Source organism: Sinocyclocheilus anshuiensis, unplaced genomic scaffold, assembly GCF_001515605.1.
Source record: "Sinocyclocheilus anshuiensis isolate Anshui unplaced genomic scaffold, SAMN03320099.WGS_v1.1 scaffold749, whole genome shotgun sequence".
NCBI classification, from domain to species: Eukaryota; Metazoa; Chordata; class Actinopteri; order Cypriniformes; family Cyprinidae; genus Sinocyclocheilus; species Sinocyclocheilus anshuiensis.
This window is the reverse complement of record NW_015536489.1, coordinates 263,141-279,712: the sequence shown is the minus strand read 5'-3', so window position 1 is coordinate 279,712 and position 16,572 is coordinate 263,141. Positions and strand designations below refer to the sequence as shown.

General features: G+C 41.2%; 1 protein-coding gene across 3 annotated transcripts in view; it reads right to left on the bottom strand.

Annotated features, from left to right (window-relative positions):
• The window catches only part of LOC107685057 (ethanolamine kinase 1-like), an 81,180-nt gene that overhangs the window by 57,549 nt on the left and 7,059 nt on the right, over positions 1–16,572 (bottom strand). For all 3 annotated transcript variants that reach the window (XR_001633922.1, XM_016481518.1, XM_016481509.1), the window contains exons 2-3: positions 3,126–3,388; positions 2,668–2,802 (exon numbers count right to left, since the gene is read on the bottom strand). Coding sequence is in view for 2 of the 3 variants with exons in the window: in XM_016481518.1 (XP_016337004.1) it covers positions 2,668–2,802; positions 3,126–3,388 (398 nt within the window). In the remaining variant the exon portion in view is untranslated. The remainder of the gene's footprint in view (positions 1–2,667; positions 2,803–3,125; positions 3,389–16,572) is intronic.

Genomic DNA, 16,572 nt, shown 5'->3' with positions numbered 1-16,572 from the left:
AGAGTTAATTTTGAAATACACATTACATTACTACATTTCAAGGTGTTAAATATTATACTTTTAACTCCACCACATTTAGCTAATAATGCCTTTTTCAAGTTAAAAAATAAGTAGTGCTAGGCAACGATAACATTTTTTAATCGTGATTAATCGCATGATTTTTCTGTGATTAATCAAGATTAATCCCATTGTTATGCACAAAATTCAATAATGAATTCAAAAGTAGTGTATTGCACACTTTTTTCATTTAAAAGTACTGCTATGTGAACAAAAGTGCAATAACACTTGGTTTGCAAACACTTTAAACAAATAAGGTGCTTTTTACAGCAGTATTCCTTTTAGTAGCAGTTAAAATATTTCTTGTAAATCTCAACTTAAACATTAATGTAATCAAACTAAATATAAAACCAAAGCTATCTGCCACTGCCAGGGCATTAACATTTTTATAGAAAATATTTTATAGTTTGTTATAGAAAAACATGTTATGCTCAGAGTCCAGAGCCTCGATCATAACATTATAACAGGCACCTTCCGAGTAGAGACCTGCACTATCGTGGGACCCAACGCAACAGAGTGTGGTGCGGGACACCACTTGATGGGCGAGTGTGGGCGCGTGCGAGTAGAGACTCGTGTTTGCGGGATGCGGGAGAATAAGGGTGTTCTCACACTAGGCAATCTTAAAGGGTTAGTTCACCCAAAAATGAAAATTCTGTCATTACTTACTCACCCTCATGTCGTTCCACACCCCTAAGACCTTCGTTCATCTTCAGAACACAAATTAAGATATTTTTGATCAAATCCGATGGCTCAGACAGGCCTCCATTGACAGCAACACCACCCAAACTCTCAAGACCCATAAAGGCACTAAAGACGTCGTTAAAACAGTCGACGTGACTACAGTGGCTCTACAATAATTTTATGAAGCGACGAGAATACTTTTTGTTCGCAAAAACAAAACAAAAATAACGACTTTATTCAACAACCTCTTCTCTTCTGTGTCATTCACATACGTCGTTTACGTCCAGCACTTCCGTGTTCTACGTCCAAACGCCAGCTCATTATTGGACAAAGCTGCACATGTGAGCAACACGACGCATGCGTGTGATGCTGATGCAGGAGCCATCCAATAATGAGCCGGTGTTCTGACGTAGAACATGGAAGCGCTGGACGTAAACAACGTATGAGAATACACCATCGGATTTGATCAAAAATATCTTAATTTGTGTTCTGAAGATGAACGAAGGTCTTAGGGGTGTGGAACGACATGAGGGTGAGTAATTAATGACAGAATTTTCATTTTTGGGTGAACTAACCCTTTAACCGTGCCCGAGTGCATTTGACCCCCAAAGCCCGGTTCGTTTGACTAGTGTGATCTCTCCGTTCGTTTCGCCGTCCCTGGCTCAGTTGGAAGAGGTGGGCCAGAGCACGGTTCAGTTGTGCTCGGGCGCGTTACACATGTAGCGTGAGTGCTAAATGCGCCAGAGTGGAACTTATGATACGTGCAGCATGATTGCGTTAATATTTCTGAGCGGCAAAAGTGATAGATCTGTAAAGCAATATATTGTGAGAGGGTCGTGTGTTACTGCGTCCCAAACGACTCAAAATAATAAACCACAAAGTTAATAAAATGATGTACTCCACTGTGCTAAGCGAGAGCGCTTCTCTGCTGTCTTCACGAAAACTTATTATTTCCTACTTATGAAGTTGTGATTACGAGCACGTTGCATTCTTTTCTGATTAAAAATAACAGTGAACAATGGTTTGTGAGTGTTGATGCTTAGCCCAAATAATTTTAATAACTTAGGCCCACCCCAAATACTCTCATTGGTTGAGACACGTGATGACACCCATCCCAAGCCAGTACTGATTACCATCCCACCCCTCCTGTGACTCATGGTTTGTCTGTATGTGTATTCAGAGCCAGTGAGCAACGGACTTTCAAAATAATAATAATTTTTTTAAAACTGCGTTAATGTTCGATAAAATAATTGTCGGTGTTAATTAATTAATGTGTTAACACAATAATAACGTGTTAACTTGCCCAGCCCTAGAAATAAGTAATTTTTATATGTTTTTTCTCCTTTTTTTTGTCACCATTTTTAAAAAAAAATTATTAATTAGCTCACAATACCAGTGATTGATCCAGTAATCGGCCTGAACTGGTCAAAGCAGTTCACTCCAGTAACTCACTGAGTTGATGCAGTTGGTGTGGGTCTTTGAAATATTTGATTGTTGGAGTGAGCAATAAACTACCAAAATAGCTGTGTTTGTGAATAACTTAGGGACCACAGACTTGACATGGCAGATATTTGTGCTGCAAAATCAACTGCAAAGAGGAAGATTACAGAATTTGATTTTCATGAAGATGTTGACATAATATAAATAAGATAAGAATTATCTGTTATTTGACTCCTAATTTTAAAAAGGTAATATTATGAAACAATAACAACGTTGCAATCCTGCTGAATTTACTTTTTAACATCAAAATTGAGATTAACCATGCACTCACCCATTCATTTTCCAAACCACTTATCCTATATAGAGTATTTGAAATAATGTTCTTTCAAATGTGAATACACCATTCAGTTATTTTCATTTAGTCTAGCATAGAGTTAGACATTGCAGAGTTTCTGATAATAGTGTTTCATAACTCTGATGTTCACTTACTTTTGCTGTTCAGGAGCATCAGAACTCTGGACCAGATTAAGGAACTGGGACAATCTAGACCACAAAACGGGTGAACTGTTTCCAGTTTCTCCAGACTTTATGGAATGGATTTTCCCCATTTCTGTTGCAATCAATCTGCAGTCAATGAAAAGGCAATTTCAATTAAGCATATTGAGAAACTGAAATACTAATACTGTTAATAATAATAATAATAATAAAAACATTAGCTTTCATTTAGCTAAAGTATTTTAGGTAGCCAAATCTGCCTTCACTCAGCCATGTTGCGGCATGAGAGCATGTATTAGCACACAATCATAAATATGAGAATTCGATTAAGAAATATACTCCTAGTGATCCAAAGTGTCAATGGGTTAATAATACTCCACAAGAAGCACTGTGAGTGCATGTGCCTTTCATGTGTATTTGTGTCTTTGCGTGTGTGTGGTAAAGGCTCAGACCTGTAAACAGATGGCTGTCTAAGCAGTGTGTCATCCAGCACAACTCCTTTGACAAACTCATAGCAGATACCATTGGTAAAACTGCAGTACAGTTCCGGGCCACAGCCATGTTTGTGAAGCACCCGGAACATCTCCATCTCCTTATCTCGGTCCATAAAAAGCTCAGTCATCTGTCCATAAACCCTCACCAGTAAAATAGGGTCTTGCATCAGAGAGCCAACACAGCAGCCCATTAATTGGTTAGTGATGCCCTCAGTGAAAGCCTAGGATAATTAAAATAATAATAATTATTATAGCTGCAAATAAGGGGCCAAGCACAACAGAGGTCACATAAACAGCTAAGGAGCTTTAATTACTCAGTAAAGACTAAGGTTCTCCAACACTGCTCCTGGACAGCTACCCTCCTGCAGACTTAATGTTGCCTTCACATGCTATCGGCATTTTCGTGAATAGTTTCCTAATAGGAAATTGGAAGTGAACGGGCTCTCAAATCATATTTACTACTGGGAAACGTATAGATAATTTTGATACCAGAGTTTCCGAGCTGGGCAGGCCATAAACTTTAAACTTGAGGGGACAACAACAACGATTGCTGATGTCAATGCTATTCTTTATTAATTTTTGCCACAACAACTACATCACTTTGTCTTGTTGCTAAAGTAGTGTATTTATAGGCTATATGACTTCATATGTGGGGAATAGGACATTTCTAATAGCATGTGAAGGCAGCAAAAGTTCCAGCCCAGCTTCAACACACCTGTCAGTAATTAAGGAGCCTAAGACACCTTGATTAGCTGGTTCAGGTGTGCTTGATTAGGGTTGAAGCGGAACTCTGCAGTATGGTAGATCTCCAGGAGCAGGGGTGGAGACCCCAGTTTAAGACATTTGTTGATACAGCATTTACTATAAAATTCAAAATGGCTGATGGCAGACATAGGAAAATGAGGTATCTTTCAATTCGGTATGCATTCCAAATCTAATGACATCAATATTATGATTTTTGGCCAAACTGGTCAGAAGTTATAAGCAAAAAAAAAAAGTCAAATTTTGACCAGTAGGTGGCGTTGTGACGAAACTCATCATGTGCCCTCAGGTTATTCTCTTTATAACATACCAAGTTTGGTCAGAATCTGTTAAAGCGTTGCGGAGCTATAGCCTCATGTCCATTTTTGCACAAACTTTTTAAATTTGTTGATGTGCTTTATAAAAACGGTTTGGTATATCAAAAGCTATTGATAACAGACTGCTCTGAAGATGATCTGGGGTAATTTTGGTTAAATAAATTATTTTTGCAATGGTTGAGACAATTTTAATTCTGACAAACATACATCACTCACAAATTTTTCAGTACATGTTTTTTTTAATCTAGTAACAGCAAACAATGTTTTGTTTTAAGTGAACTTCTCAATACTTCAAGAACCAAAAAAAATTAATTATTGTGTAAAAGTCTCAATTGCAATTTTCACTTTTCTTGCTTTTTGGCAGAAACCACATGCCTAAACCTGATAACTGTTTCTATCTTTATTGTCAGTTATTGCCCTCAATACTGTAATTATCATTAATAATGTATTATTCTTTTTTTTTTTTTGTGAGTGTGTTTGTATCCTGGGAAACAGCACATAATATTCCTATGGGCTACACAGACAAAAAGTTGATAACCATTTATAGATTAGTTTATTGCTTTTTATGCATTACAAATCAAGACTTTTGATTAATTCTCTTAGCAGTGTGAAAAGCAAAACTGTTATTCAAATTGCAAATAAGTTTCATACAGAAAGCAAGCAAAGAATGTTCCCCATCACTGAAGTGGTCAATGACTTTCAGTGTGAGTTCTGCACATGTTAAATCTCCAATTATAATAACTGAAGCTGTCCACACTGCAAAACTAATATCTCACTTGTATCGTACCTGCACTTTGTTTACAATGATAGAATTCATGTGAGCAAAATTTCTTCTTTATCTGTGACTAATGTACACGCCTCTGATCTCAAAAGAAATGTGTGTGATCGGTTGTATGTTCAAAAAAAAAAAACTATGTGTAAAAATAGATTTTTGATGCAGTTTTGAGCAGATCTAAAGGTAATTCTGCAATCAGCACTTTTCATTCATTTTCACATTTAACTTTAATCACGACAGTCTGATTAACTGATAACTGATTGTTTAATTTTTAGAATTGTGCAGGGGCATTTTTGTCCCAAGCTCATTAATTCTGACCCTGAATCGCCCCTGATCTGGCATTTGGAGAAAACAATAGTCTGATCTGATCTGGCTTCCACTTAAGATGGCGCCGCTCATGGCAGCCACGGTGCTTCGCTCTCCAGTTGTTGTAGTGTTTTTGTTAGTTTTTCCTGTTTTTCAAACACGATCAGTTTCACCAGGGATGAACTGCTGAACATTCGGCAGAACACACCACAAAATCTCCTACCGGTTTTCGATTATTCTGATGTTTTGCTGAACATAGTAGTTGGCGGAGCAGCTGCGCTGATCAAACGCTTCAGGACGCGCAGACGGGGAAAGCGAGCCGGCGCGCTCGTGAAGCTCAGACAGCGTGGATTTCGAACGCCGTTGCCTAGCACCCATCTGGCAAATCTCTCCTCTCTACCCAACAAAACGGACGAACTTCTTCTGCTCTCCAAGACAAATAAGGATTTCTCACACTCTGTTCAGATCAGTGAAGATGATTTGCGCCAGGTCTTCAAGAAGAACAAGAGAAGAAAGGCACCAGGCCCAGACGGTGTGACACCAGCCTGTCTGAAAGCCTGTGCTGACCAGCTGGCCCCCATTTTTTCACAGATCTTCAATAGATCTCTGGAGTTATGTGAATTCCCTTCCTGCTTCAAATGCTCCACCATCATCCCCGTTCCAAAGAAACCCAAGATAACGGGACTTAACGACTACAGACCTGTGGCACTAACGTCTGTCATCATTAAGTCGTTCGAAAAACTGGTTCTGGCTTATCTGAAGGACATCACTGGACCCTTACTGGACCCCCTGTAGTTTGCTTACAGAGCAAACAGGTCCGTGGATGATGCAGTCAACATGGGACTGCACTTCATCCTGCAACATCTGGACAAAACAGGGACTTATGTGAGGATCCTGTTTGTGGACTTTAGTTCGGCCTTCAATACCATCATTCCAACACTACTCCAGACCAAACTAACCCAGCTTTCTGTCCCTAGCTCTGTCTGTCAGTGGATCACCAGCTTTCTGACAGATAGGCAACAGCTAGTGAGACTGGGGAAATTCATGTCAAACAGTCGCTCCACCAACACTGGTGTCCCTCAGGGATGTGTTCTCTCCCCACTGCTCTTCTTTCTGTACACCAACGACTGCACCTCTAAAGATCCCTCTGTCAAGCTCCTGAAGTTCACAGATGACACTACAGTCATCGGTCTCATCCAGGACGGCAACGAGTCTGCTTACAGACAAGCGGTTGAACAGCTGGCTGTCTGGTGCAGTCTTAACAACCTGGAGCTGAACATGCTCAAAACAGTGGAGATGATAGTGAACTTCAGGAGGAACCCCCCTGCACACCCCCCACTCACCATCATGGACAGCTCTGTGGCTGCAGTGGAGTCATTCAAGTTCCTGGGAACCACCATCTCCCAGGACCTGAAGTGGGACACTCACATCGACGCCATTGTAAAAAAGGCCCAACAAAGGTTGTACTTCCTACGCCAGCTGAGGAAGTTTAACCTGCCACAGGAGCTGCTGAAACAGTTCTACTCAGCCGTCATTGAGTCTGTCCTGTGCACTTCAATAACTGTCTGGTTTGGTTCAGCTACAAAATCAGACATCATAAGACTACAGAGAACGGTTCGGACTGCTGAAAGGATTATTGGTGCTCCCCTGCCCACCCTTCAAGAACTGTATACATCTAGAGTGAGGAAAAGGGCTCAGAAAATTACTCTGGATCCCTCACATGCAAGTTATCCCCTTTTTGAACTTTTGCCATCTGGCCGGCACTACAGAGCCCCAAATACCATGACAGCCAGGCACAAGAACAGTTTTTTCCCCCAGGCAATATACCTTATGAATAAAAATCTACCTTACCAATAAAAATGTGCAATAACCTTATATTTATTTGTTACCACATCCATCCTAGTACATCCCTGCATCTCATTATATTCTATTCCATTCTATAATCTATAGCACAACTGCACATACAATTTATTTATTTTTCTATTTTTGTCTATTTATATTTACATATGTGTATTTTTTATTCTCACCTTATTTTTTGTTGTCTGTGTGTTGTTGTCTCTCTGTACTGGAAGCTTATGTCACTAAAACAAATTCCTTGTATGCGCAAGCATACTTGGCAATAAAGCTCTTTCTGATTTTGATTCTGAAATGACAAGATTTTTATTTTGGGCCAGCCACTAGGGGCCCTATTGATCCCCTAAGGCAGTGGTTCTCAAACCTCTTCATGAAGTACCCCCAGCACTGCACATTTTGTATGTCTCCCTGTATCTGACACACCCACTTCAGGTCTTGTAGTCTCCACTAATGAGCTGATGAGTTGAATCCGGTGTGATAGATGAGGGAGACATACAAAATGTGCAGGGCTGGGGGTACTCCAGGACAGTTTTGAGAACCACTGCCCTTTATTTTTGTATTTTTTTTTGACTGTCCGAGGCTTTTGGGGGGCCTTAACATGCTCAAAAACTCTTGAAAATTGGCACACACATTGGAATCTGTGGTTATTAGGATGCCGCAGAGGCTGGGACCCGGGCATGGCACAGGGGCTTTACAGTGCCCCTGTCACAATCATAGACTTTTGTGTTTCTTTCTGTTTATGTTCACTTGCCCAAGTTCCATTGACCTAGTTTCCTGAGTTTCCACTTGATTACGGGAGTTAGTCTATCTGTGTTTTGTCAACTATCCTCATTTTGCCTGTGTATTTAAGTTGCTGTCTGTTCAGTTCTAGTTTTTCTGGTCTTGCCAATGCTGAGTGTGTCATATTTACCTATATGTGGATTAATTAAAGATTGTTTTGAATTCATCTTCATCTCCGAGCGTGCTTCTCGGCACAGAAACCTTACAGAAGACCCGACCTGCAAAAGTGTAAATACACAGCGTTTATTTCGTTTTTTCCTCGTTTTGTTTTTGTATTTATGGATTCCCCTCTCTATCTTCATCCTCCTGCTGGAACAGGAAAATCACTCCCTTGAGGACCACACAAAGGACTTTGTGGACATTTCCAACTTAACCCACTACCCGGACAGCTGCCTCTGCTCTTTCTACATCACTAGACTGAAAAACACCGCCAAGGCAAAGCTGTCTAGGGAAGGTCCTCAAGGGAGCTTTGCTGCATTTGTGGAGTGGGTGCTGTTGAGAAACGGATCCAGTTTTAATCGTCGGCCCCGCTGAGGAGGATGCCACTAGCCCCACTCCGGACTTAGAGCCCAGCCAACTGACACCCCTCCTGTGTGGAGCGTATGCCTGAGCCCACCGCGGACGGAGAGCCAAAGCCCAACACGATCCACAAGCCATTGCCGGATGGAGCGACTGAGCTGAGGATTGCCCCATAGCCAGAGCCTCATGTCACGTCTGACCAGGTGCGAGAGCTGGCCACATCGCACGCAACAGTGGAAGTAACAGTGGAGTGCAAGGGCATGGAAGAAAGCCCCACCCACTGCACCACCACTGGGGATGAGCTGCCACAGGACTCAGAGGATTTTGATTTGTATGCTGATATGCCTCCACTTATTCCGCCTTCATCGTCAGTATGCCCCATTACGACCATGGAGATCGGTTTTGAATCTGTCTCTCCTGAAACTGCCTGTCACCACAATCATGACCATGGAGGTAATTCCCCTATCCGCTGAGCTCCCTGTAACGGGAGTTGCTATTTGGTGTGTGTGGGCAGCACACACCATCCCAGAAAATCCAGACTGCCATGAACTCCCACCAAGCCTCCCTCTCCCACCTCCCCTCCTGTATCCTCTGTTATCCTCTGCCAAGCTGCCGCCTCATCTTACCAGTCCCTCAGCTCATCCTCAGCTTTTCATCTGTGGTTCGGAGTCGCTGCGGGACTGTCAGTCTCCAGCTCCATCGAGGTCAGAGGATCCTTGGTCTCCACCTCCAACCTCCGTCGAGTACTTCACCTCGGCTCGTCGACCCAGCGGCTCCACCATGGCTCCTAGCTCCCTTCTCTCCGACATGGGCCGCATTCATGACCGTAGTCTGGGTCCCGCCTGGCTTCTCCTGCTCCCCTCTGTATTCTCCCTCCGTCTTCTCCACCATAGTTCTTCCTGCCATCACCTTCTGGTTATCCCTGGCTTTCGTCTGCTCCCATCCCTCCTCAGTTGGACCCCTTTGGGCGTGAGGTTGTGCCTTCCAAGACTTTTGTGTTTCTTTCTGTTTCTGTTATCTTTCCCAAGTTCTGTTGACCTAGTTTCCTGAGTTTGCCCTTGATTACTTGCGTTAGTTCACCTGTGTCTTGTCAATTATCCTCATTTTGCCTGTGTATTTAAGTTGCTGTCTGTTCAGTTCTAGTTTGTTGGATCTCGGCAATGTTGAGTGTGTCACCTGCCTTCCTTTGTGAGGATTTAAAATATGTGGATTAATTAAAGACTGTTTGACTTCATTTTCGTCTCTGAGTGCATTTCTCTGCACAGAAATGTGACAGACCCCTGGAGTCAGGAAATGTGGACGTGTGGAGGGAATAATTCAGACAGATACATTACTGATGCTTTGTGGGAGGCATTTATCGCAAGGTAAGTGAATTTACCATGTATTTTCATGAAAAAAATGAACATTCTAACGTTTAATAAGATAATTAGCGAACAAATAATGCACAGAACAAATAATCATGGACTAAATATCATCTAGTATGCATTTTCGTTTGACAGCTTCATCAGTCGATCGCACCAAAGCTACTTATGAGGTAACTGGAGTAAAACATGCTTTTCCAATGCTACCGCGCTGTCTGTGAAACCGATATGAGCAACAACAGAACTCGTTCAAATCTCTGTGACATTTCATCAGTCAACGTTAGCATTAGCACTGCTCTCAGGGCAGGAGTACTCGATATTCATATTATGTTATTTTTACTGAACTATGCGCTGCTCTCAGGGCAGGAATACTCAATATTCATATTACTGTTATTTTTACTGAACTATGCGCTGCTCTCAGGGCAGGAATACTCAATATTCATATTACTGTTATTTTTACTGAACTATGCGCTGCTCTCAGGGCAGGAGTACTCAATATTCATGATATTGTTATTTTTACTGAACTATGTGCTTCTCTCAGTGCAGGAATACTCAATATTCATATTACTGTTATTTTTACTGAACTATGCACTGTTCTCAGGGCAGGAGTACTGTCACGGTGCACACACACGAGGAACACGGGAACGAAGGAGCGAGGAGACACGGAGTAGAATAAATAAAAAGGGTTTTATTAACAAAGGCTGGGGATCACAGGACTCGACACATCCGGGAGCCCTTCCTGGGCTGAACTGGGGATCGGGAGCCCTTCCTGGGCTGAACTGGGAATTGGGAGCCCTTCCTAGGCTCTACGGGGGATCAGGAGCCCTTCCTGGGTTGAACACGGAGTAGAATAAATCAAAAGGGTTTTATTAACAAAGGCTGGGGATCACAGGACTCGACACATCAGGATGACATTCAACGACTGACAAAGGACAAGAACTAGAACACACTTTAAATACACAGGAACTGATGAGGGGAAGACAAGGGACACCTGGAACTAATAAGCCAATCAACATAGGAAACACCTGGGAACAATGAATTCAAAACATGAGACAGAGAAACTGGAAGACGGAGCACATAGGGAGCAAAGACACACACAAAACCTGGCCTAGAGTCTGACAAGTACTCAATAGGTCCGTATTACTGTTGTTTTTAGTGTACTATGTGCTGCTCTCAGGGCAGGAGTACTCAATATTCATATTACTATTATTTTTACTGAACTATGCACTGCTCTCAGGGCAGGAGTACTCAATAGGTCTGTATTACTGTTGTTTTTAGTGTACTATGCGCTGCTCTCAGGGCAGTCATATTTTACTCAATATTACTCAGGGCAGGAGTACTCAATATTCATATTACTGTTATTTTTACTGAACTATGTGCTGCTCGCAGGTAGAGAGTACTCAATAGGTTTGTATTACTGTTATTTTTACTGAAATATGCACTGCTCTCAGGGCAGGAGTACGCAATAGGTCCGTATTTCTGTTATTTTTACTTAACTATGTGCTGCTCTCAGGGCAGGAGTAATCAATATTCATATTACTGTTATTTTTACTGAACTATGCAATGCTCTCAGGGTAGGAGTACTCGATAGATCCGTTTTACTGTTATTTCTACTGAACTATGTGCTGCTCTCAGGGCAGGAGTACTCAATATTCATATTACTGTTGTTTTTACTGTTCTATGTGCTGCTCTCAGGGCAGGAGTACTCAATATTCATATTACTGTTATTTCTACTTAACTATGTGCTGCTCTCAGGGCAGGAGTAATCAATATTCATATTACTGTTATTTTTACTGAACTATGCAATGCTCTCAGGGTAGGAGTACTCGATAGATCCGTTTTACTGTTATTTCTACTGAACTATGTGCTGCTCTCAGGGCAGGAGTACTCAGTATTCATATCACTGTTGATTAGGCACTCCTGGTTTAAACTGTATACAGCTGAAAATACAGTAGTGTAAGAAAAATGATTATAACTGATTTGTTATATATTTGTTATATTTATAACTTGCCTGCAAATAATAATAATAATAATAATAATAATTTTATTATTATTATTGTTATTATTTTTTGTATTAATGCTCTGTACCCATACATTTATGTTTGTTTGTTTGTTTGTTTGTTTTGTTTATCAGCTGTGAATTTTTTCATGTAGTTTTTCTTCTCTTTGCAGAATAGCATTCATCACTGGTTCATATTTGGAGAACGGGAATCTCTGTACTTTCTTTGTAAGTTCCTCTAGTTTTAGTTGAGAATCTTGATATTTGAACTCCCCATATTTATTTTCCCCAAATATTACCTTTCATGAATTGTAATGTAGCTGTTTGTAAATGTAAAGGGTCTGCAAAGGTTTAAAGATCAAATTGCACGACAAATAAAGTTTTGTCTCCTAAAAGTAAGAACTGATTCTGAACTGCTGTGCTGAAATGAGTGTCAGAAACTCCAGTCTCACTTCCTGTTTCCAATTATCTGTTAGGTTTGTTTGTATAATTCCAGCCTATGGACTTCATCGGCTGTCCCTCAAACGTCTACTCTAATCTGCCCTCAATCACTGTAGTTCTAGCTGAGGCCAAACAGAGTACAGTAGGCTCCAGAAACGTCAGGGTTTAAGGACGTATTATGTGTCTTTAAGAAATTGTCAATTTTGAGGGAGTTGTAAATTAGTTTTATTTTTGATCTTATGATTTTACTAGTAATTATGTTTGTTTACATTGCCACATTTCAGATGCTGTGCCGTGCGCTGGTCAGTGATGTAATGTTCCTGGTATGCAAGTTTGCTCCACAAAAGAAAGTGGTCCAGGAAATATATGAAAATTAGGATGTTCATGATTCAATATCCAAAATTAAAGCTTTAGGTAAAATACATATTTAACTTATTTTTTCATGACTATCAGTATAAATGGAAACCAGATTCTTTATGCATTTCAAATGCAGGAAGACATTGCAAACACTTCTGGAGACTTTGAGAAGATATCTGGCAAGGCGACCTATGGCCTGGTTTAAAGGGAGCATGTTCAAACTACAGCAGTTTAATGATACATCTGCTATCATAGATGCAAACTGTTACGACCCGGGGTAGCACCTGTTCCCTAAACGGGATCTGTTCGCCTCTAGGTGGTGTTCTGGTGTGTGTGTTTTCTTTTGTCTGTTTGCAGGGTGGAGACAAGCGGCAGGTGCGGTGGATTACCTATGATGAGTTGACTGATAAAAGGATCTGTCCTCCGGTGTGGTGGCCTCGTTGGAGCTTGACTTCTCTGCAGCACCAGACTTTGAGCTTTCTTTGATGTTTGATCTTTTGTTGTTTTCCTTTCTCTTCCCTTTTGGGTTTTATTATAGTTTCACGAGTTCACACTTACATATAATGAACAGAGTAAAGGTTATGCGTATTTGGCGTGCTGTCCGGGGAGAGGTCTCCGAGCTCGGTAATTACTCTCGAACCCGGGGTGCTCCCCCTGTCCGGGGAGAGGGGTCCGAGCTCGGCTTTTAGCCCGGACCCAGAGCACTCCCCCCGAGTGTTCCTCCCCGTGCTGGGATAGGAACGGGCTGAAGGTGAGGAGTCGGGGTGGTGGGGGAATGCCGAAGGACTAGAGATAATGAAGGTAAGGCTGCTTTGATTATTTATAGCGGTTCGCGCTTGTGATTATTGGATAGATGGTGTAATTACTGATGATGGGCTGGCCGTGTTAATTATCTGCGCGTGCTCCTCCCGAAATTTGTTAATAAAACATCACTTAAATTACGTTAATAAATGTTTATTTCTAGTTAACTTATTCTGTGCGTGGCCTCCCCATTTAATGTTGCGCTGCCTTGAGCCTGGTAATTTGTAACATTTGGGGGCTCGTCCTTGGGTAACTGGAAGGAATGACCAGTATTTTGGATCGTTATTGATGCGAGTAAATTCCAAAGTTGGGGAGAGCTGTGCAAATTTATTTTATTTTTGGGAAGGGTAATGTTTTGTTAAGTTGGATATTTTTTTTTTTTCTGGTGTTGGAGAGTTGACATCAAGTAAGCAAATATAGAATTGTAGAGCTCGCTGTGATTGTTTGATTCGGGTGAGTATGGCATTGTGTTGCATTTGTTTAATCGAAAGAAATTAGGATGGTGCAGTTTAGACCGCTAGAGCTTCGTGTCAGCCCCGTGTTAGGTATAGAGCGATTAACGCTGTTTATTTTAGTTTTTTGTTTTAGTTTTTTTTTTTTGTTGTTGGGTGTGTCGGACGCGGGTAGACTGGTTGTGGTGGCAGTTGAGCTGCATGTGGGCGCACCGAAGAGGTTAGGGTTGAGTTAGCTTATTTAATTTTACGGGGTAGCTCTTAAAACTCATTTTTGAAATTATTCTTCACGATTTGCAACCTCTGCCAGTTTCCCGTTAATCAAACCTAAGATCAGGAAGGTATGGTGGCTCGATTTTTATATTAGTTCCTTTTGTCGAATCCGTAACAATTTATAATGGATAATTTGGATGATTTTTTTAGCTGCTCCTACAGAGGATAAACTTGACGGTCTCACAAAAGATCAGTTGCGTAATGCGAGTGAGCAGTTTGGTGTTGAATTGGCTTTACCTAAATCAGCTAAATTAAGACAACTTCGTAAAGCTGCTAAAGAGAAATTAGTGGAAAGGATGGTTTTGACTTTGGATACACAATCTGATGTGGAGGAAGGGGTACCAAAAGGAGCTTCAACTCCGCTTATGGCAGAGGTAAGAAGTGATTTGTGAAATTGTAACTTAACATTTGAGCAGCAAAAAGAATTCTTAGAAATCAGAAGTAAGGAACGTGCATTGGATAGACAATAGGAATGGGAAAAGGAAAAAAAGTAAAGAGAGAGAACGTGAGCGAGACTTTTAAAAGTTTAGGGCTCAACATAAATTAGAAGAATTGAAATTGGCGCAGGAAACGGAACGTTTTAGATTGATGGCTGAGGGAAAAATGACAGGTGTTTATATTGGAGTCTACATGACCTTTTTCTATTGAATCAGGCATGGGTAGTAATGTCTTGATTCAAGGAATTGGGTTACAGACTTTCTCTGCGCCCTTGCACAGACTCCAGCTGTATTCAGATCTTGTGCAAGGTAAGGTTGTGATGGCCTTGCATCCTTGTTTGCCGGTGGAAGGAGTGGATGTCATCTTGGGTAATAATTTGGCTGGGGGACAAGTTTGGCATGATGTTCCACCACTGATAAAGCGGTGGGTGAACCTTTGTTTCAAATTGTAATACCCGTCGTTTTGCGTGATGTAGTACTACAGACTGCTCATGCTGATATTTCGGGACATTTTGGAGTCCGAAAGACGTATGACAGAGTGTTGCGTCACTGTTTTTGGCCGCGTCTTAAGATATATCCAAGTTTATTCTGACCTGTCATATCTGTCAAGTAACAGGCAAACCTAATCAGGTTATTCCGCCTGCTCCTTTATATCCCATTCCTGCAGTGAGTAACCCTTTTGAACACATCGTTATCGATTGTGTGGGGCCATTGAATCCTTCTAAATCTCGTGCGAAGTATATGTTGACGGTGATGTGTCAGACTACGCAATATCCAGCTGCGTATCCATTGCGGTCCATTAATACAAAGTCTATTGTGAAGGCTTTGATGCAGTTTATCTCGATCTTTGGTATCCCGAAAATAATTCAGACTGATAGGACTAATTTTTCATCCTGTATGTTTGCAGAAGTTTTGCAACAGTTGCGCGTTGAACCGTACCGAAGCAGTGCGTATCATCCACAGAGTCAGGGAGCCTTGGAACGGTTCCACCAGACCCTAACATAGTTGTTGCACGCTTATTGCATCGAACTTCATAAGGACTGGGAAGAAGGTCTCCCTTGGCTCATGTTGGCCGCTAGAGAGAGGCTTTAGTCCTAATGATTTAGTTTTTGGACACGCGGTGAGGGGACCTTTAGCAACACTTTTTGATGAACCAGTGAAACCCGCGTCACCTACGAATTTGCTGGACTACGTTAATGGGTTACGTCGTCGACTTCTGCTGGACTGTGAGCTTTAGACAAATTTTCACCGGCTAGTTTAGAGTAAAATGACGGTCCAGTTTGATAGCAGGGCGGTGAGTAGGGAATTCAGTCCTGGGGTCCGTTCTTCGTACGCCGCTAACTCAGTTAGCTGGATATGATTGTTGATGGCATGATCTTGGATTGGTTGGTTCTTCGAAGTTCATCCCGGAGTTGCTGTCATAGCAACAGGTCCGTAAACTTAAACCTGCTCGGGAGCAGGCTTATTTCATGTAAACAGGATTAGATCGCATCTTTTTAAGCAGAATTGATACTTAAAATATGTCCCAGCCACCGTTTCTTTATTACACGAGTACCCTACTAATCCAGGGACAATAATTTAAAAATTAATTTAAACAATATAATAATGTTGTGTAGTCTTCAATACTATAGACACAGCCAGTTTTACTCACTGAAAGATTTATTCGTCATAAAATCATTACTTCATAATTGTATTCGAGTCTTACACACATGCTATACAGATAATGTAGAGTCGTGCATTAATTTGGGTGCTGACAGCTATTATGGGAGTGGCTTGATGCTCCATCATGCGCACTGCAGGAGATGCAGATAACATGATCTTAACCCTTAAGAAACTTTAATTAATGCTGTCACGTAACAAATCTGGTCAAATATAAAATTAAATGAATTGCTATTTGCTACATTGAAATTAAAACGTAAAGCCTGTACAAATATTAGAAATCGTGAATATAAATAATTGGGAATCATGTAA